This window comes from Oreochromis niloticus, linkage group LG9 (assembly GCF_001858045.2).
Source record: "Oreochromis niloticus isolate F11D_XX linkage group LG9, O_niloticus_UMD_NMBU, whole genome shotgun sequence".
Lineage (NCBI taxonomy): Eukaryota > Metazoa > Chordata > Actinopteri > Cichliformes > Cichlidae > Oreochromis > Oreochromis niloticus.
In genome coordinates, this window is record NC_031974.2 from 30,170,303 (window position 1) to 30,193,030 (window position 22,728).

The window sequence follows — 22,728 nt, forward strand, 5'->3', positions numbered from 1 at the left end:
CCATGAAAATCTTATGCCTCTCGTTCTGTCATACATTGTCCGACCTTGACCAAAGTGGACACATATGATAAGGCTCCACCCTGAACATATTTCAACTGCCATATTTGACATCAGGGACAGCGCCACCTAGTGGGAACAGGAAATGTCATGTTTTACACTTTGGGTACAGTATTGTAATGGGTGACATCTGCAGCCTCAAATTTCTCCAGGAAAGCCTTAAGGAGTTGGTCTTGGGTTACAGAGAAAACTGTGAGTTTTCGCTGAAGGGTGTGACCCCAGCAGCATGGCGAACATTGAGGTCTCGCCATGAAGAAACAAATTAGTGTAACTCAATGAAATCCAATCTGATCAGTACCAGATTTTACAGGGATGATGTCAGACCCGCCCTGAACAGATTGATATGCCCATTGTCAGGAATACGTAGAGCGCCACCTAGTGGCACCAGGAAATGTCATGTCTTTCATTTTGTTGTACTGATTTTCACAGGTTCATCGTGGCCACTCAAAAGCGGTGAATATCACCATCAGTCCCTCTTGATGCTTCAGTGAGAAAATTGTGACTATAAACTGAACGGCGCACCCTGGTGGCAACGCAGTTCACCATGAAAGATGAAGTGGCTTTGAGGGCTTGAAAGTTTAAAAAGTCTTGAAATTTGGCGCACACCTCTAATGTGATGAGGGATTTTTTTATTGTTCATTTTCCTTGAACAGCGCAAAATGGCTCCACAGCGCCCCCTACAAAATTTCAAAACAACAGCCCCTGCTCTGTGTTTTATGTATGAGTTGAAACCTGGCAAGCTTATTGGAGATATCAAGATGTACAAAAAGTCTCTTGGAGCAATATCCCAAATCCAACAGGAAGTCAGCCATTTTAAATTAATGTGTAAATTTGGCGACATTTTCCCTCTTTTCAGGCCTCATACTTTGACGAACTCCTCCAAGGATTTCATTAGATTTACGCGATCTCCTGTGTGTGAATCTAAAGACCTTGTGATGTTAAATTGCGAAGCTTTTACGTTCAGGGAAATGGGGGGTCATGGCGGCACGTGGAGTTTCAATCACTCGCCAAAAGCAGTAACCTGCTGTCGCTCAAAAACACAATGTCCAATCTCTCCAAAGTCGCAGGCGTGATGAGACTCGAGCTCGAAATGTTTGTTATGCCATTTGTCAGTAAGGTTTAGAGCGCCACCTAGTGGGACGACTATAATAATGGTTGAATGAGATGAAATTTTAGCTGGTGGTTAAATGCATGAATTCCATCAATGTGAATCAGATCGGAAGCGCTGGTTTAGGTGTTGGCTTGGCTCGACGCGCCGGGGGTACGAGGCCCTCATATCGCTGCTTGCAGCTTTAATTATATATTATTATTCAGGCAAAACAGGGCCTTTTTGAGGCCTAAACATGCTCAAAACTCATGAAATTTGCAACATGCCAGTCTGGTGAAAAATTTATTTTTAATGGTTTTACACATGAGCACTGGAAATGGCTCTGTAGCGCACCTATGCGTTGTTAAATGCAGCCCTACGAACACATGGTTTGAGCTACATGTATGAAATTTGGCACACATGTGTATCATGCCAGACGAACAAAAAGTCAGTGGGACCATTGACGCAAACCAACAGAAGTCCGCCATTTGGACGTGAAGTGACATTTTGGCTCTAATTTTGCCATTTCCATGCCTCGAATTTTTCGAACTCCTCCTTGGATTTGTTGTATAGGCTTCACATTTTCAGTGTCAACTACACACCTGCCATGTTAAATGCGGAGCTTTTGAGTTTTTGCGATACGTGACGACGTGGCGCCACGGCGAATTTCGTTGACTCGCCATGAAAATCTTATGCCTCTCATTCTGTCATACATGGTCCCCTGGACCAAAGAGCACACATATGATAAGGCTCCACCCTGAACACATTTCAACTGCCATATTTGACACCAGGGACAGCGCCACCTAGTGGGAACAGAAATGTCAGTTTACACTTGGGGTACAGTATTGTAATGGTGACATTGCGGCCTCAAATTTCTCCAGGAAAGCCTTAAGGAGGTGGTCTTGGGTTACAGTGAAACTGTGATTTTCATCAGAGGGTGTGACCCCAGCACCATCGCGAACATTGAGGTCTCGCCATGAAGAAACAAATTAGTGTAACTCAATGAAATCCATCTGATCAGTACCAGATTTTACAGGGATGATGTCAGACCCGCCTGAACAGATTGATGTGCCCATTCTCAGGAATACGTAGAGCGCCACCTAGTGGAACAGAAATGTAATGTCTTATATTTTGTTGCACTGATTTTCACAGGTTATCGTGGCCACTTCAAAGCGGTGACTATCACCATCAGTCCCTCATGATGCTTCAGTGAGATAATTGTGACTTTAAACTGAACGGCGCACCCTGGTGGCAACACTGTTCACCATGAAAGATGAAGTGCCTTTTGAGGGGCTTGGAAAGTTTAAGAAGTCTTGAAATTTGGCGCACACCTCCAATGTGATGATGGCTTTCTTGATATGTGATCACTTTCCGTGAATAGCGCAAAATGGCTCCATAGCGCCCCCTACAAAATTTCAAAACAACAGCCCCTGCTCTGTGTTTTATCTATGAGTCTGAAACTTGGTAAGCTTGTGGGAGATATCAAGATGTACAAAAAAGTCTCTTGGAGCAATATTCCAAATCCAACAGGAAGTCAGCCATTTTGAAATTAATGTGTAATTTTGGCGACATTTTCCCCTCTTTTCAGGCACCGTTCTTTGATGAACTCCTCCAAGGGATTTCATCATATTGCCGCAATCTCCAATATGTGGAATCTAAAGACCTTTGTGGTGTTAAATTGCGAAGCTTTTTACGTTCATGGAAACGGGGTGGTCATGGCGGCACGTGGAGTTTCAATCACTCGCCAAAAAGTAGTAATCTGCTGTCACTCAAAAACACAATGTACAATCTCTCCTAAAGGTCGCAGGCGTCATGAGACTCAAGCTCGGAAATGTTTGTTATGCCATTTGTCAGTAATGGTTAGAGCGCCACCTAGTGGGACGACTATAATAATGATTGAATGAGATGAAATGTAGCTTGTGGTTAAATGCATGAATTCCATCAATGTGACATCAAATCGGACGCACTGGTTGTAGGTGTTGGGCTTGGCTCGACGTGCTGGGGTGCGAGGGCCCTCATATCGCTGCTTGCAGCTTTAATTAGGGCCCGAGCACTGAGAGTGCGAAGGCCCTATTGTATCGGCTCTGTTTATTATTATTATTATTATTATTATTATTATTATTTTTTACCGAAATGAATTGCCTTTTTGAGGGCTTTAACATGCTCAAAAACTCATGAAATTTTGCACACATGCCAGGTCTGGTGAAAAATTTTGTATTTTAATGGTTTTACATATGAGCACTGGGAAATCGCTCTGTAGCGCCACCTATGCCTTGTTAAATGCAGCCCTACGAACACATCGTTTTAGCTACATGTATGAAATTTGGCACACATGTGTATCATGCCAAGACGAACAAAAAAGTCAGTGGGACCATTGACGCAAACCCAACAGGAAGTCCGCCATTTGGAAGTGAAGGTGACATTTTGGCTCTAATTTTGCCATTTCCATGCCTCGAACTTTTGCGAACTCCTCATTGGAATTTCATCGTACAAGCTTCATATGTGGTCAGTGTCAACTACACACCTGGGCCATGTTAAATTGCGGAGCTTTTGAGTTTTCGGTATACGGTGAGGCCGTGGCGCCACGGCGAATTTCGATGACTCGCCATGAAAATCTTATTGCCTCTCGCTCTGTCATACATTGTCCGACCTTGACCAAAGTGGACACATATGATAAGGCTCCACCCCTGAACATATTTCAACTGCCATATTTGACATCAGTACAGCGCCACCTAGTGGGAACAGGAAATGTCATGTTTTACACTTTGGGGTACAGTATTGTAATGGGTGACATCTGCAGCCTCAAATTTCTCCAGGAAAGCCTTAAGGAGTTGGTCTTGGGTTACAGAGAAAACTGTGAGTTTTCGCTGAAGGGTGTGACCCCAGCAGCATGGCGAACATTGAGGTCTCGCCATGAAGAAACAAATTAGTGTAACTCAATGAAATCCAATGTGATCAGTACCAGATTTTACAGGGATGATGTCAGACCCACTCTGAACAGATTGATATGCCCATTGTCAGGAATACGTAGAGCGCCACCTAGTGGCACCAGGAAATGTCATGTCTTTCATTTTGTTGTACTGATTTTCACAGGTTCATCGTGGCCACCTCAAAAGCGGTGAATATCACCATCAGTCCCTCTTGATGCTTCAGTGAGAAAATTGTGACTATAAACTGAACGGCGCACCCTGGTGGCAGCGCAGTTCACCATGAAAGATGAAGTGGCTTTTGAGGGGCTTGAAAAGTTTAAAAAGTCTTGAAATTTGGCGCACACCTCTAATGTGATGAGGGATTTCTTTTTATATGTTCATTTTCCTTGAAGAGCGCAAAATGGCTCCACAGCGCCCCTACAAAATTTCAAACAACAGCCCCTGCTCTGTGTTTTATGTATGAGTTTGAAACCTGGCAAGCTTATTGGAGATATCAAGATGTACAAAAAAGTCTCTTGGAGCAATATCCCAAATCCAACAGGAAGTCAGCCATTTTAAAATTAAGGTGTAAATTTGGCGACATTTTCCCCTCTTTTCAGGCCTCATACTTTGACGAACTCCTCCAAGGGATTTCATTAGATTTACGCGATCTCCTGTGTGTGGAATCTAAAGACCTTTGTGATGTTAAATTGCGAAGCTTTTTACGTTCAGGGAAACGGGGTGGTCATGGCGGCACGTGGAGTTTCAATCACTCGCCAAAAAGCAGTAACCTGCTGTCGCTCAAAAACACAATGTCCAATCTCTCCCAAAGGTCGCAGGCGTGATGAGACTCGAGCTCGGAAATGTTTGTTATGCCATTTGTCAGTAATGGTTAGAGCGCCACCTAGTGGGACGACTATAATAATGGTTGAATGAGATGAAATTTTAGCTGGTGGTTAAATGCATGAATTCCATCAATGTGACATCAGATCGGAAGCGCTGGTTTTAGGTGTTGGGCTTGGCTCGACGCGCCGGGGGTGCGAGGACCCTCATATCGCTGCTTGCAGCTTTAATTATTATTATTATTATTATTATTTTTCATTGACATGAATTGCCTTTTTGAGGGCTTTAACATGCTCAAAAACTCATGAAATTTTGCACACGCATCAGGTCTGGTGAAAAATTTCGTATTTTAATGGTTATACATATGAGCACTGGGAAATGGCTCTAGAGCGCCACCTATGCGTTGTTAAATGCAGCCCTACGAACACATTGTTTGAGCTACATTTATGAAATCTGGCACACATGCGTACCATCCCAAGACGAACAAAAAAGTCAGTGTGACCATTGACGTAAACCCAACAGGAAGTCCGCAATTTAGAAGTGAAGGTGACATTTTGGCTCGAATTTTGCCATTTCCATGCCTCGAACTTTTGCGAACTCCTCCTTGGGGTTTGATTTCATAACCTTCATCTTTGGTCAGTGTCAACTACACACGTGGGCCATGTTAAATTGCGGAGCTTTTCAGTTTTCGGGATACGGTGAGGCCGTGGCGCCATGGCGAACGTCGATGACTCGCCATGAAAATCTTATTGCCTCTCATTCTGTCATACATTATCCGATCTGGAGCAAAGACCAGACATATGATAAGGCTCCACCACTGAACATATTTTAACTGCCATATTTGACATCAGGGACAGCGCCACCTAGTGGGAACAGGAAATGTCATGTTTTACACTTTGGGGTACAGTATAGTGATGGGTGACATCTGCAGCCTGAAATTTCTCCAGGAAAGCCCTAAGGAGTTGGTCTTGGATTACAGTGAAAACTGTGACTTTTCGCGAAAGGGTGTGACCCCAGCAGCATGGTGAACTTTGATGTCTCGCCATGAAGAAACAAATTAGTATAACTCAATGAAATCCTGTCTGATCAGTACAAGACTTTACAGGCATGATGTCAGACCTGCCCTGAACAGATTGATGTGCCCATTGTCAGGAATACGCAGAGCGCCACCTAGTGGCAACAGGAAATGTCATGTCTTTCATTTTGATGTACTGATTTTCACAGGTTCATCGTGGCCACCTCAAAAGCGGTGAATATCACCATCAGTCCCTCTTGATGCTTCAGTGAGAACACTGTGACATTAAACTGAACGGCGCACCCTGGCGGCAACGCGGTTCACCATGAACAATGAAATGCCTTTTGAGGGGCTTGGAAAGTTTAAAAAGTCTTGAAATTTGGCACACACCTCCAATTTGATGAAGGCTTTCTGGTTATGTGATCACTTTCATTGAATAGCGCAAAATGGCTCCACAGCGCCCCCTACAAAATTTCAAAACAACAGCCCCTGCTCTGTGTGTTTTATGTATGAGTCTGAAACCTGGTGAGCTTATAGGAGATGTCAAGATGTTCAAAAAAAGTCTCTTGGAGCAATATCCCAAATCCAACAGGAAGTCAGCTATTTTAAAATTAATGTGTAATTTTGGCGAGATTTTCCCCTCTTTTCAGGCAGCGTACTTTGACGAACTCCTCCAAGGGATTTCGTCAGATTGACGCAATCTTCAGGGTGTGGAATCTAAAGACCTTCGTGATGTTAAATTGCGAAGCTTTTTACGTTCAGGGAAACGGGGTGGTCATGGCGGCACGTGGAGTTTCAATCACTCGCCAAAGAGCAGTAATCTGCTGTCACTCACAAATACAATGTCCAATGTCTCCCAAAGGTCGCAGGCATGATTAGACTCGAGCTCGGAAATGTTTGTTGTGCCATTTGTCAGTAATGGTTAGAGCGCCACCTAGTGGGACGACTATAATCATGATTGAATGAGATGAAATGTTAGCTGGTGGTTAAATGCATGAATTCCATCAATGTGACATCAGATCGGACGTGCTGGTTTTAGGTGGTGGGCGTGGCTCGACGTGCCGGGGGTGCGAGGGCCCTCATAACGCTGCTTGCAGCTTTAATCGTCTTTATGTTTGCTTAGGACATCACCTCGTTCTTCATAGCCAAGTTTTACTCAATGGTGTTTATGCCTTAAGTGGTGAAACAAATTTGTTGTTTACACTTTTAACAGGAACCTTTTTTTTTTTTTTGCGTATATTAGAAAGTACTTGGTTGGCAGTTGTTAAAGTAGTCTCCTTTTAGTTACTACCTTGTTGAAAACTGGCACATGACATTTGCTATCAGTTATGCCTGGGCTTGTTTCATTATTGTGAAACCTAGGTAACATAAACACTTGGTGCTGATATGGCACTGATGTTGTAATATGACATTTTAATGCCACATAACATTTTTAATGGGTAGTATTATAGATCAGCCCTTGTTTGCCATTTTCAAATTTTACGGGGTACTGTTACAGAAAAGCACCATCAGATTGGACAGCTCTTCTCTAAATGGTAAGATAATAATTGATCATTCCAAATCAATAATACAGTTTGATCATTCCAAATTGAAAATTTGGAATCATTCTACACATCAATAATCAGGACCCATCTCATCTTAAAGACCTTATAGTATGGTATCATCGATGCAGAGATCTTTTCTCAGACTGCTGGCTCAGTTGTGGCTCAGGATATTTAAGTTAAGTTTAGTTTTGTTTCTCCTTCAACTTTTTTCAATCACCTTTTGTTTATGCAGCATGAAGCATTCAATCAATAGTTAATATTAACCTCTGGCTCTCTGTGGATTTTCACGTGTGTTTTCATGTTCTTGCTCAGACATGGTTGGATCAAATGAGTGGGCAATGCACAAACAGAAGTTCAAATTGCTACTGTTATCGTTTGGAATATAAAAATGCTTCCTTTTTTTGAAAATATGTCTTTGTAAGCTACTCTACTTAGCTTTAAATGGACACCCCCACTCCTGTTCTCTGCAACTGTTACAATGAACTCTATTTCTTTGTCAGGAGTTTTCCTGTATTGCAACTCAGGTCAGAATAAAGACTCTCAGACAGACAGGTTAGCGTGTACATGGGTGAGACTCATGGAGACTCGCACCCCCTGCAATAGTTGTCAGCCTTTTATTCATAGCATTCTCAGAGACGTACAGGAAGAGATAAAATAGAACTGTGCTGTGTGCAGGCTTCCTGTTGAGTCTGAACAGAGCGTAACTTCCCCATTTAAGCTGAATACTAAAAGAGCAAACACATCCAGATAATGAAATGTACTTTTAAGCATAACATAATGAAAATCCCAAAATCCTAAAATCCCTTGACATTCCCACCTGTTGTTTGATCTTTCCTTCTATATATGTATATAGCAACCACTAACCTATCACCTATAGAATCTTTTTTTACTCTGCATGACCTGTGCTATTTGATCAAGAAATAGCAATGCAGAATCAACATCAGAAGTACTGTAACCAGCAAGGTGAGACTTTGAAACAATACTGTGGTTCACATTATCGAACCACACAGACACACACACACACACACACACACACGCTATTCCAAAAAAAAAAGCAAATTTTTTATTTGAACTTTACACAAAGTTGGTTTTGGAAACTCTTTCATAAACTGGCTAAAAATGTTATACAATTCCCCAACAGCTTGTGTCAGATCAAATGACCAAACATCCTCCAGCTTCTGTCTCCTGAGGGGGCACCAGGGCAGGGATGCCCACTCTCCCATTCACAGTTTGCAATTTTTATCGAACCACTAGCAGCAGCAATTAGACAGGTTACAAGCATTAAGGGCATAAAATGGAAGAAAGTAGAACATAAAATCAGTCTTTATGCGGATGATGTGTTGTTTCAGATTAGAGATGGCACGATACCACTTTTTTATGTCCGATACCAATACCGATATCATAAATTTGGATATCTGCCGATACCGACATGAATCCCATATAGTGTGTTTTTTAATCAATAAAACTGTTTTTTTAATATCTTGCTGCATTTTGTATAAGTTCATACTCAAGTTTAAATAAACAACAACACTAAAGCTATTCTGTTATACCTGTATGTAAAAAATACACTGCACCCAAAATATTTTATAGTTCAGCAACACTGATCAATCTAATAAACTTAAACCTGCACCATCCTCCCTATTGTGGTATTTTAAAGAGTACTTAGCAGAAATATTAAGCAACCTAACTAATAGGGTTGCAAACTCCCAGCAAAAGAAAATGGGGAACCACCCCTCACCCTCCACCTGATGATGCTTAATTGATGTAATCAACTTTAATTTGATGCAGGGTGAAAAAAAATGCACAGAAATAAATTATTTTTCAAGAATAATTAAAAAGATTCAACATCTTTCTTCAACAGAATTGCAGACTGCACAGATGGTACTTTCCCAAAGGAAAAAGTAGTAGTAGTAGCTTACTAGGGTATATTAGACTTATACAGTAATGGACTTCTATACATTCTATACACTTCTATACATTTTACATCAGATTAAGATTCAGTAAGATTCATGTAAGATTCAGATAATTATTTATTACAATTTTAAATGAGAATATGAAAGAAAAGTATGTCTTTGTGCCCCCCTTTTCCCTGTTCATGCCCTATCGGCCCCCCTGGCTAAACTTTGCTAGATCCGCCCCTGCACAGTTACCAGCCGTCAGCTACGTAGAAAAGGATCCTGGTGTAGAAAGTAATATTAAATAAATTCTAACAACAGCTTATCAAGCTTAAACGTGCTGCTGTTGTTCCGCCGCCGGTTTCCTCTTTCTGATGCAAAGTGGGCCAAAAACAAAGAAGAGAGACGGACTCGCGACAGAAAAGCCGATCAGTTGATCATTGATCAGTTTCACGATTGAAGTAGCAACAGGAGAGGGAGGGAGAGAGAGGCAGTCGCTCCATATATCAGTTGTTAAGCTTAACATGGGAACGCTTTACAAACATTCAGAGATGAACTTACACACTTGCTTTACTTCTCTCTGGGATAACTTCCTCGGAGATGAAATGCCGGATTTCTAGCGAGGCTACAAATACACACAGCCGCTCTATCACGTGATGCATACTGCTCTGACGTGCTACGGTTATGAGCCGAGTTCCGCCATGTTGCAAGTTTTTTGAGGTGCTTTTTTGATATTTAATGGATCGGATTACATTTTTTATTTCCCTCCGATATCCGATCCAGTAATTTAGGTCAGTATCGGACCGATACCAATACGTAATATTGGATCGGTCCATCTCTATTTCAGATTATTCAATTAACTGGTCAAACTCTACAGTTTTTCCAATTAATTGCTCCTTCCATAATTCTTCTTCTACCCCACTACAATCTGGAAATATTAAATATTTAGGTATTAATATCTCTCCTAAGCTTGCAGATTTAACTGAATTAAACCACATCCCACTTCTAAAGACAGTAGAAGGCGATCTGGCTAGATGGAAATCTTTACCCATATCCCTCGTGGGAAGAGTCGCCGCTGGGGCAAGAGGGGGCAATGCCCCCTTAAACAAACGTCCTGCCCCCTTAAGTCAAACTTTTAGAAGTTGAGAAAGAAAACAATATTGCCCACAAACTGAATATGGACAAGATTTACTACAGTAGCTGAAAAATCCGCTGGAAAAGGCACACATGAGATGTTAGGTTTCACGTCTCGTTCGCTCTTTGCCTCCGTGCTAGTGATGTGCGAATCATGAACGAATCGTTCAATACTCGAGAATCACTTTACTGACTTGTGAATCATGATTCACAAGCCCAACTGACTCATTCACTGACTCATCCCTGTTGCTGTTAGCAAACAAATTTAATTAGTAGAAATATATCTAGCTTATAATTAAAATTGTGGGGGAAAAAAACACAACAGCCAGTTTCTTAACAGAAACATATCTGCTCTGAACTGGAAGAAAAAACCCTGAGTAGAAAGCTCACATAAAGACAATAGCTCCTCAGTTCACAGTAGCATCACTCTGCTAATATGCTAACAGCACATTTGAGTTACTCACCCCCTCCTTTCCTGTGCTGAATTGTAGCATGAACGAATCACTCACTCCCTCACCCTCTCCCTTGCTGTGCTGAATCATAGCATGAACGAACTAGTCGTGTCCAAATTCATGGCCTGCATCCTCCTGAGGACCCGGCCTTCGCGGTCTACGTGGGCCAGGTCCTCAGAAGGTCAGGTAGGCCAGAAGTAAACGGCTGTGAAATTGGACAGTCTAGCCTTCAGATTTGCGTCACCGCTGTCTTGGTGGAGTTTAATAAACTCAGCTGTCTGATCCTTGCTATCTAAAATACAACAGGGCACTGGTGCAAATTCTCGACCATCTCACACTTCTGTTTAATCAGTTTTCTGTTTGACGTTTATTCAGCTGTGTGAAAACCACCCGGGGGATTAATTAAGTTTTATTTTATCTAATCTAATCTAATAACATTAATCTCAGCTAAACCAATTTACTCACGAACAAATAAAACACTGAAAAAAGTCAAACAATAACATTTTTAGGTTATCTAAGTGACTTATATATTACGTTTAACTGGAGTAGCGAAAGACCGTGGTGATCTGAAAATGATGTGCTGGGAATTTGCCGTTCTCGGCGGCTCCAGTGACCCTCGAGCTCCCGGCTAGCTGTCGAGCTGGTGGATTAACAGACGTCTCCAAAAACGTCGGAGCACTTTTGCAAATATGTGATGTCTTGATAAACTGAGCAGATATCTGAAGTTTACACAACTACATTCTTGTCTGAAAATATGTTAAAACTTTATTTTGTGACCCAGAAAGATTAATAAGAGTAATATTAAAAACTCAGTAGCAGCCGCCGTTGTTGAAAACTGGAATTCGCTGGGCCGCGCTAGGAATTCTGGGATATGGTGGGCCACGAAGGACACACCCGGCCCATCTTTCAAATTCAGGGAAAAGGAGGACACATTTGTCAGCTGCATTCAGAGTAGTCTACGAATTTCGACAGCCTTCGTCGCATCGCTGTGACGTAGTCGGCCTACAAATGCGGCCTCAGGAGGATGCAGCCCATGAATTTGGACACCCCCACTCACTCACTCACTCACCCCCTCCCTCCTGGCTCACAGCTTCTTCTACTTCTTGGTTGGCAACTAATGTTAAGGCGGATTACCGCCCCCTGGTTCACAGCTCAGTGGACATTTAGATGAGAAAATATATATTTCATTTTATTTTTTGTTTTTTTGCTTTTCTGTTTTCCCCCTGAGGGATTGCCACCTTAACATGGTCAGGGGGTTTGCGCACCTTAGTGACCATAAAAGCTAGACCAGCGGAAGCTTAGCCTTCAGGTGGGACACCCAAGTTGGTCAGGTCTTAGGGTAGAGGCCTGACAAAGTGCAATCCAATTACATGACAAAAACAGTTATCCAGAGTAGGGCTGCCACAATTAGTCGAATAGTCACGATTACGTCGACTATCAAAATCGTCAACGACGAATTTAATAGTTGGCGCATCGTTTGAAGCTTTGTAAGATCCTGAAAGACGAGGAATAAGTAGTAGGGTTTAAGAGTGCAATAACCGACTGAAAAAAAAAGATGGCAGTAATGCATGTACAAGGATGGCCCAACCAGAATTCATAGCGCAGCCCAGCCAATTCGCCATTGTTGGAAATTTGTTTTATTATTACTCTTTCTGGGTCACAAAATAAACTTTTAAGATATTTTCAGGCGAGAATGTAGCTGTGTAAACTTAAAATATCTGCTCGGCTTATCAAGACATCTCATATTTGCAAAAGCGCTCCAATGTTTTTGGAGACATCTGTTACCCACCAGCTCGATAGCTGACAGGGAGGTTGAGACTCACTAGAGCCGGCGAGAACAGTGAACTCCCGGCACATCATTTTCAGAGGTTTTTCACTACTCAGGTTAAACATCTGAATGGGCCCCGGTCTGGATGGGCCTGGGTCCCCTTGCCTTGGTGGGTTCCAGGGGGCGGGGGTGCCTACTGGGGTCAGCAGGGGGAGCTGGCCCCAGGGAGAGGCTGCTTGCCCTTCTCTTCCTTCTCTCCCCTTCCCCGACTGCCTCCCTCTTCCCGCTCCACCACACCCACCCACACATGCAGGGCCTTGGGGTGCAGGAGGCATCCCGCCCCCCCTTCTGTCCCCTTCTGGCCACCTGTGCCTCAATTTTTTTTCCACAACTTAGACATCCACATTACTCACACTCTCATAACACATACATATAGGGCCTTGGGGGTGGGCACGTTACACAGCGTCCGGAGGACAGTCTGTGTATTCAACCTCACCTCTGGCGTCGATGCCCACCTCTTAATTTTAAATGCATGTAGACATTGAGGGTTCTCGGGAGAGGCCGTGCCGACACCTGCTTCTCGCTGGCAGAAAGCACCATGCCCTCCCGTGTTTTAAATACACTTTAGAACAACACGCAGCAACACTACACATGAGTGGAGGAGGTAGGTAGGTATGGGGTCTTCACTCACCCCTGTTCTCTGTTAGCCATCAGGGCGGAGGGGCTGGGTGGAGGAGTTGGCCGTCCGATTGGGTTCTGGGATATGAGGCCTCCCTGCTGCTGCGGGGCCCGGGACGGTCTGCTTGTCTCCACCCTATGGGAAAGGGTAACATCTCCTCTGGCTGCGAGGGTACCTGGACCTGGGGTATAGAGTATGTTTGGGGAGTGTGATTGTGTGTAGTACAATGTCCATTTGTGTCTGTCTTTACTTTGGGTGAGTGCTGAGTATTTGTATATATGTGCATGAGGGTGGGAATGCATGTTTGTGTCTGTGTGTGCCTGTTTGTCTGTGTCTATATGTCAGGTCAGATCTCTGACTCCACCTCTTTGGGAACATCCCAGGCCCTCCAAAGTATGGAGGCCTATCTCCCCTCACCACACTTTCTGCCGGTGGCTGATGCCCTCAGGCATCGGTGCGTTAGTGGTTCTTGGTGTGTGGGGCTGGGCGCTCAGGTATGTACCAGCTCACTCCGGGGTGTGGCGGCCCCTCAGGCCTCCGGCCACTGGGCCTGTGGCTCGGTTCACTCTGGCACAGCTGGCTTCTTTCTAATTTTAGAAAGAACCCAAAAAAGTGAATGTACACCAAATTTACTTTTTGCAGATAGAATACTTTAATTAGCCAATTTTAACAGGGGCAAGTCAAACCACTTAATCAAATAATAATAATCAGAACATCTTAATGATTTTAAAAATTCAAATTCATACATTTTTTTATATAATCAAAACAAAACTGAAATATCTGCTATCGGTCTTGAAGTTGTTTAGGAGAGGAGGGAGACAACTACCTGGCCGCAGATGAAGTCTTCTTCTAGCCATGCAAGATGAAGCCCATTTGATTCAATATAGAACTCCATTTAAAATTCCCAAAACTTCCTATAAATTCCAATCCAATATGGCGCTGGTGAGCATAGTAAATGCCAAAAATAATAAATTTAATTTACAGTCCAGATGGAGTGACCTAGATCTCTAAAATGAAAAATATACTTGTTTAACAAAAATATGTTTAACAAAATTATTTTTACGTTGTAATCTGAGTGCCAGCTAGAAACTCCAGAAATTTGTTCTATTAGATTATCTAATAATATTTGTGTTTTTTGGTACAACTTGTCATATTTGCCAATGGAAAGCTGGAAAGCAGCTACATAGAAAATGTACACTGTAAACAAACATTCACTCACTTTGTAACGTGTGTGTGTGTGTGTGTGGGGGGGGGTCCTTTCTGTCCCATTAGTGTATTTTCCCTACTTTGCTTGCTTTCAGGTCACCTCCTTTTGGCTATTTTATATTTGGAAAGTCTTGTTGTGAAGGGGCGAAGAATATTGCAGTAAGAGACTTCATATTTTCACAGCTTATTATTTACATCTCAGACTTTACATCAAGTTTAAAAAAAATCTCATAAACTGATTAAAATTGGTATGTGACCTTTAAGTACATGCAGTATACATACAAAAAATAAAGGGAAAAAAGTGTATTCTCCCCTATTAAATTTGGATTCTGGGACCTAATGAGAGAGCTGCGTGGTGTGCAGAGTTGTAGGAGGCAGCTAAAAAGCTGCACGAACTAAATCAGAATCAGAATGCAAATACTGCATTAATCTCTGAAAAAATTATGTGGCCACAGATGGTCCAAGACAGTAAGAACAGTAACTGATTAAAATATATTAAATCATACAATATATTACAAGTTACAAAATATAACATAATTGCTTTAATATAAATATTCAAGTATATAGCACAAATTAAATGTATATGGTTGAAATTGAGCTGCCCATGTTATCAAACTGTAAACATTATCCGGCACATGTTAATAAACTTCAGCTGCCCCATCCCCACCCCCCTGCCACCTGTTCCTAGATCAAAGACTTCCCAACAAACTGACCTCAATCAGTCTCAGCCCCCACCTCTCCTCGCCACTGTCACTCAGCACCGGACACCCGCAGGGCTGCGTTCTCAGTCCCCTACTATACGCCCTGTACACATATGACTGTATACCAACCCAGCCAACCAATGTCATTGTTAAGTATGCAGATGAAACCACCGTGGTTAGGCTTATATCTGATGTAGATGAGACAGCGTACAGGGCAAAGGTAGAAAACTGAATGTCCTTAAAATAAAAGACCTCATAACGGACTTCAGGAGACACAGACAAGTCCAGTCACCTCTCATCAAAAATCGAGAACACATGGAATCTGTGTGTTTCAAGGTTTCTGTGCACCCTCATCTTATCTGATCTCACCTGGACCCACAACTCAAATGCCCTTGTAAAGAAGGACCAACAACAGCTGTGCTTCCTCCACGTCATTAGGAAGAATAAACAGGACTAGAAGCTGCTGCTGGCCTTCTACCGCTCCTTAGTTGAGAGAGTACTCTCCTAGTGCATGATTGTTTGATACGCAGGGGCCACAACTGAAAACAGGAAGGCTGCCCAGAGGGTAATTAATACTGCCCAAAAATTCCTTTCTCGGGATAAACAGGGCCATCACAGTAGACCCCTTGCCACCCACCACCTGTTTGACCCTCAACCTTCTGGTTGGCGTCTCGGGTCAGTTAGGCACTTCTTGACTGTATATATTTCTTCTGTTTGTTATGTATCCCTGCTATCTTACTATTTATATTTTATTCCTGCACAATTAGTCCCATAATTTCGCTGTACATACAATTTTGATGATGTTCAATGACAAAAAGGACTATTCTATTCAATTCTGTTGATCATAATAAATGACTGCCTGGTATAATAAGAAGCCTTGTTTAGAAATGTGGAATGCTTCTCTGAGCCACTATTTCACTGAATATCACTATCAAAGTTTGAAGCCTCAGTACAATTATTCAATTCAATTCAATTTAATTTTATTTATATAGCGCCAAATCACAACAAAAGTCGCCTCAAGGCGCTTCATAGGTACAGAGAAAAACCCAACAATCATATGACCCCCTATGAGCAAGCACTTTGCCGACAGTGGGAAGGAAAAACTCCCTTTTAACAGGAAGAAACCTCCGGCAGAACCAGGCTGAGGGAGGGGTGGCCATGTGCTCCAACCGGTTGGGGTGAGAGAAGGAAAACAGGATGAAAGACATGCTGTGGAAGAGAGACAGAGGTTAATAACAGATATGATTCAATGCAGAGAGGTCTATTAACACATACTGAGTGAGAAAGGTGACTGGAAAGGAAAAACTCAATGCATCATGGGAATCCCCGGCAGCCTACGTCTATGGACTACTTGCACTAAGGCATGTGACGTATTTCCGTTTCCAAATACAACCGCTTGGGCGTTTCCGGTATGTTTGTTTATCTATCGGTAGCTACGCTAATGTCACTTCAGAATGAGTATAAAAAGCAAAGTATTTAAAACAGAACATTTTCAAAAACAGGAGAAGAAATACTCCGAGCATTGCTGTGTCCCACTTTGTTCGGCTTCAGCCAAATTTAACAGCATACTAAGTTTTCATGACTTTCCGACCCATTCCGACTTGAGAAGACAATGGCTGGTAAACATACGCCGGGATCATTTCACGATTACCTCTCACACCAGGGTCTGCAGCAGACACTTTGCCAGTGATCAACTCATAGAGCCAACAACCCTTGATGGTCGAAGGCGGCTTATTAAAGGTGCTGTACCAACACTTTTTGAGTGGAATGGGTATAAAGTTGAACCACCGCGGCGTAGTGTTTGGGAGAGAACGGAGCGACGCCCTGAACTAGTTCCTCCTGACGATCAAGAAGAGCACAGTCTTACAAGAGAGCATGACTACTGCTCAGTCCCTGAGCCGTCTGCATTGGACATATCTGCATCAGCTGCAGAAGACCTGTCCAAAGACGTGGAGACTCTGAGGAAGGAAATACAGGAGTTACGTGTCCAGCGAGAATTTGGGTTACAGCGTTTTGCTGGCTCTGACACTGACATCCGATTCTACACCAGGTACACCTAAACTCTATTCAAGCTAACTGTTTAAAATATACCAAGGTCACCATCAGTTAAATTTCGAAAGTGTTTCCAGTCTTAATGAAAACAAAATAGATATTTACTTTTTCTCTGCTGATTGTATGTTTCATGTAGATGCTTTAGTATTTAAACGATATCCTAATGCTACAGGTAAAATACATCACCAAATAGACTCTTAATCAGACTGTGTTATACAGCATACCATTAGCATATTTGTCACAGTTTACATTATTTTTATGTCAGTGTGTAATGTTAACTAATGATTGACACAATGTTTGTCTCTCTCGTGAATAGATTTCCAAGCTATGATCATTTGATGGCATTTTGGTTTTTGATTGAGCCTTGCATCTACAAAATGATCCGGGTTTCAAGAGCCAAGTCAGCTGCCAATAGGAACGAAGAAGTGTTGACACCTGCACGCACATCAATGGTAGGTTATGGGTTTGTTGGTAGTTAGAACTAAAGGTGTAATGTTAATGTATTTATGTACAATAACATTACATTATGTACAATAGCATACATACAAAGGTGTATATATGCTAAAGGACTCAGCATCCTTTAGATACATATACCTGTGTACTACAGCACCTCATTGTTTACCCCATGGTACAGTATGGTATGCATAACCATTACAAAAGATTTAGCCAAGAAAAGCATAATTTTACTAGTTCATAGCTTAAGGAGTAACATTTTCCCTTTTGTTTTCACCTTCCAGAGGCAGCTGCTACAGCCAATTGACGAGTTCTTTCTTTTCCTGGTTTTCCTGTCAGCTGGTTTGAAGAAGAGGGACCTGGCACACCGATTTAACATACACCAGTCCACAGTGAGCTGCATTATTGCAACATGGACAAATTTTCTTGCCACTGCACTGGGGTCTCAATGCATCTGGCTTACACGTGAAGAAGTGCAAGCTTACCTCCCTGAGGAATTCAAAGATTTCTCAGACACCCAGATAATCCTTGACTGTACAGAGCTGAGGTGTCAGACACCATCCTCACCACTTCTGTGAAAGTGAAATGTACTCTTCGTACAAATCCCACTGTACGATGAAAGCCCTGGTTGGCATAGCTCCACATGGTCCAGTGACATTCATTTGTAATCTGTATGCTGGTTCGGTTAGTGACAAGGAACTATTCAAACAATCAGGCATTGCTGAGAAGTTGACTGAAGACATGGCAGTGATGGTATATAAGGGCTTCCTAATCACCGATTGTTGTAAATGCAAAGTGTACTGCCCACCTTTTCTATCTAAGCAGAAGCAGATGCCAGCATACCAGGTTAAGGAGACGCAGGCCATAGCCAGACTCAGGGTACATGTGGAGCAAGTCATTAGGAGGATAAAACAGAACAAACTTTTTGATAGCATTATTACCATGTCACATGTTTACAATATCAACCAACTGTTTGCAGTAGCATGCATGCTGTCAAATTACCAGAACACAGCATTAGTTAAAAAATGGGTTAAGTGAGACAATATGGACTTTTCCCAAGACACCAGTGCCAGTACAAGGAACTTATGGAAAATGACCTGCAGCTGAGGCCACTACAGTTGCATTTCTTCCTTGACAAAACTTGATTACAGAACTGGTACTTGAGTGCTGATAGTTGAGTTCCAGTTATTGATCATTCTAATTCATTGCAAATGTTGAATGTTAATAATACTTTTTAATTATACTACTATATTACTATTCATATTCAACAAAATTGTTTATCAAAATTATAAAGTAAATCACTAAATCGTTTCAAAATCATAGGTGACATCGTGCTTTTGTAACATCCAAAATACCATTTGTCATTTTCTTCATTCAGTTGTGTTATTGTCTAAATGTATGTCAGTATGCTAGGCATGGATTTTTAAATACTTACCATGTAAATAAGTTCTGCACAAATTCAATGTTTTAATGTGTGTTTCTAAAAAATGAAATTGATGCCATTGCTTAAATAAGAGTTTATTGATTTCACATAAAAGTAACATGTAACAACAAAAAAATTCATGAAATACATTGCAAATAAAACATCAGTTATTTTGTTCCAGCCAGCCTGAAGGATCTGTTTTCCTTTTTGCTATGTTTTCACTGTTCATTTTTCCAAACGCAGGTATCTTGGCATATATATGTAAAAAAAAAAGAAGTAGTCAGCCTTTTCTCTGATTGCAATGTGCACATCTGTATCCATGTATATTCTTTGCACTAGGTAGTCCTCTTGTGCCCACACAACAAAGTCACACCACTGCATCCCACTGATGAGCAGTTGTCCTTGCACTTGCCAGTAATATGTGTGGCTCTTTTTTAGTTTAGGGGTACCACATTCCATCTGCACATATTTGCAGTCAATAACATTTTGTACATTGGGACATTTGAATTCGACGAGGCCAAACTGGGGGTATTCATTGGGGTCAAAAACAACACCATCAGGAGATGCAGCAAGCCAGGAGGCAATGGGGTGAATGACCAGGCCACAGGGTGAGTAGTTAACATTCATTAGCCTACTATACTCTGCTGCTATTGCAGGCTCCATCTCAGTTCCTCTCCTCATGTCTGCTGTCTGCCTTGTTCCCTTCAATATACGCTCTGCTAGTGACTCTGCCGAGCTCTGGCCTCTGACGTGACACACCTCCCGAAACTTAGAGGCAGTCACTCTGAGCCTGCAGAGCTGATGCCACTCAGATGAAGAGCTTTGCTCACGTGTAGCTTCCTCTATTTTGTGAGCCATTTCCAGAGTTACAGACAAGCTTTTCAGATGCAGAAGCTCTTCTTCTGAGCACACAAACACACAATCTGATGGCAAGATGTCATACCCCTCCAGAGGCAAGTGCGGGGTTGGTGGTGCATCACGGTGTAGTGTGATGTACCGGGTTGTCAAAACCGGCTGCTGATATGACAGAACACTGCCCTCCTGCACCAGCCCAAAAGCACTTTCCACAAGGGGCTTGTCAGGTGTCATGTTCATTGTGGTCACAAGTGGCCTGTCCTCAATATTAAATTTTGCATATGCCTCCGTTATTCTGAACAAGCAAGGATCTGGTAACGGAGCCACCATGCCTCTGTAGAAGCCACTCCTAAAGAAAACATCAATGACAATAATGCAAGGAAGAAGGTTATTATACTGAACAACAACTAAACTAAAAACTAAAAGGTGTAAAAGAGTGGTGCATAAGTTAGAGACTGGGATGTATATGTACATGACTGAGTTAGCCGTCTTCAGAAAGTGTAATGTTGTATGTAAATTAATACCTATTCTGACACATGTATGTATGAACAAATAGCAACATGCATTTGTAACACAGGAAACCAAATTTTACAAATCTAATTACCGTACTCCAGTCTGGGCCATCCTATTTGGTACCGGCTTAGTGAAGATCATGGAGTTGATGGGTCCTGGCTTCACACCCTAACAGAAGACACATTTACTATGGATGGTGTTGCTGTTCATATGTAAACATGGACTAATTCAAAAACTTTAACCTCATTTAAATTACCACTGTCCGTGGCTTGTGCCATTGCTGTTCAGATTCCGTGCAGCTATGCACAGGGGGGACAACCGGCACTCTGAGTTGTGAGTAGTGTGCTGTTTGGAAGAGCAGTGCCACAGTGTGATTGCACATAACAGCGCCTGCCACACAGGAGCACTGGGTATGTGTCAGTACCACTGGCGATGAATCCAGAAGCTTAATCTACGAAGAAAGAACGAAAATTTAAAATGTAACATCATCTTCATGGAAGAGCCGAACAGGAACATAGTTCAGTGTTATGGTTACTGACCCCTACAGGCTTACCCTCCTAAATGCTTAGTGTTTCCTTCTCTCCCTATTAAAACAACTTGACCATCCTTGATAACTGTAATAACTTAGATTGTGTATACTTGCAGTATTAACTTGGTGTCAAATGTTTCTGATCACCCAAACACACGTTGATTAAACTATCTGACTAGTCAAATTAGGAGTGATAAAGCAGGGAGACAAGGAAAACATTTAAGTTGATGGGCCTTTAGGAATGCACTTAACTAATGCTTAAATGAACTGAACCCCACTGAACGGGGATTAACAACTTTACACAGCTTCCTGCCTACACTTAGTCTGTGTGGTGCCTCACTCTTCCTCATTGACCTGTAGCACAGGGCTCTCACACCGACCTCCCCTGACAACCTGTCTTTATTGGACACTGAATAAAGACACAAGTACCATTAGCATTATTTCTGTATTACTCATGTCAGCACGTCTTAAACATATGTACTTTAGACTTAGCAAGAGTAGCATTAGGTAGTTAACTACCTCCTTAGTTAGCCAACTACCTAATGCTATTATAACAGTGTCTAACAACAAAAGTGACATTAGTTAAGAAAACCTCAACTATAGTTTTGGACGACATAAAACACCATTTAAGAAAACATGTAATGTAGAGAATTGACATCAAATGAAGGACATAGCGGAGTAACGTAGTGTTTGCATTTGACGTTAGCTAATGTTTCTTTGTTGGTTAATTTACGTTTTCTTACCTTGGTAGCTGTGTATATATGATGCAGCATATAACTTAAATCCTTTATCTAATTTGCTGGCTGGGGTAGTCGTCACTCTGCAAATCCGATGAACATCAGTGATGTTCAATTTTGGGAGCTCTTGTAGGCAGCGAGTGTAGAACGTCGCCATGGTTTAACCATAGCGGAAGCACTGGGGCAGGACTACATAGAACGCGGAAGTGATTGTGCAAGTAGTCCATTGCAGCATAACTAAGGGAGGATTCAGGGTCACCTGGTCCAGCCCTAACTATATGCTTTAGCAAAAAGGAAAGTTTTAAGCCTAATCTTGAAAGTAGAGATAGTGTCTGTCTCCCGAATCCAAACTGGAAGCTGGTTCCACAGAAGAGGGGCCTGAAAACTGAAGGCTCTCCCTCCCATTCTACTTTTAAATACTCTAGGAACAACAAGTAGGCCTGCAGTGCGAGAGCGAAGTGCTCTAATAGGGTGATATGGTACTACAAGGTCATTAAGATAAGATGGGGCCTGATTATTTAAGACCTTGTATGTGAGGAGCAGGATTTTGAATTCAATTCTGGATTTAACAGGAAGCCAATGAAGGGAAGCCAAAACAGGAGAGTACTGTCAGTACTCTTGCTGCAGCATTTTGGATTAGCTGAAGGCTTTTCAGTGAGTTTTTAGGACATCCTGATAATAATGAATTACAATAGTCCAGCCTGGAAGTAATAAATGCATGAACTAGTTTTTCAGCGTCACTAAGAGACAGGATTTTTCTAAATTTAGAGATGTTGCGTAAATGGAAGAAAGCAGTCTTACATATTTGTTTAATATGTGCATTGAAGGACATGTCTTGGTCAAAAATGACTCCAAGGTTCCTCACAGTGTTACTGG

General features: G+C 42.1%; 2 protein-coding genes across 2 annotated transcripts; one reads left to right on the top strand and one right to left on the bottom strand.

The window, feature by feature from the left end:
• The first annotated feature begins 14,316 nt into the window (after positions 1-14,316).
• Positions 14,317-18,373, top strand: LOC109194380 (uncharacterized). The gene is made up of 4 exons (XM_019356079.2): positions 14,317-14,325; positions 16,793-17,340; positions 17,659-17,794; positions 18,080-18,373. The coding sequence occupies exons 1-4, from the start codon at positions 14,317-14,319 to the stop codon at positions 18,371-18,373; spliced, it is 987 nt and encodes a 328-aa protein (XP_019211624.2).
• A 919-nt stretch (positions 18,374-19,292) lies between these two features.
• Positions 19,293-22,067, bottom strand: LOC109200494 (uncharacterized). The gene is made up of 4 exons (XM_019356078.2): positions 21,433-22,067; positions 20,843-21,037; positions 20,678-20,754; positions 19,293-20,422 (listed from the first exon to the last, which is right to left on the bottom strand). The coding sequence occupies exons 1-4, from the start codon at positions 21,463-21,465 to the stop codon at positions 19,444-19,446; spliced, it is 1,284 nt and encodes a 427-aa protein (XP_019211623.1). The 5' UTR covers positions 21,466-22,067; the 3' UTR covers positions 19,293-19,443.
• Positions 22,068-22,728: the final 661 nt, after the last annotated feature.

Coding starts and splice junctions, on each gene's coding strand:
- LOC109194380 (XM_019356079.2), top strand. Junction 17,341..17,658: donor GACATCCGATTCTACACCAG/GTACACCTAAAC, acceptor TCTCGTGAATAG/ATTTCCAAGCTATGATCATT. Junction 17,795..18,079: donor CACCTGCACGCACATCAATG/GTAGGTTATGGG, acceptor TTCACCTTCCAG/AGGCAGCTGCTACAGCCAAT.
- LOC109200494 (XM_019356078.2), bottom strand. CDS start 21,465: ATGAGGAAGAGTGAGGCACCACACAGACTAAGT. Junction 20,755..20,842: donor GGCACAAGCCACGGACAGTG/GTAATTTAAATG, acceptor GTCTTCTGTTAG/GGTGTGAAGCCAGGACCCAT. Junction 20,423..20,677: donor ATGGCCCAGACTGGAGTACG/GTAATTAGATTT, acceptor TGTTTTCTTTAG/GAGTGGCTTCTACAGAGGCA.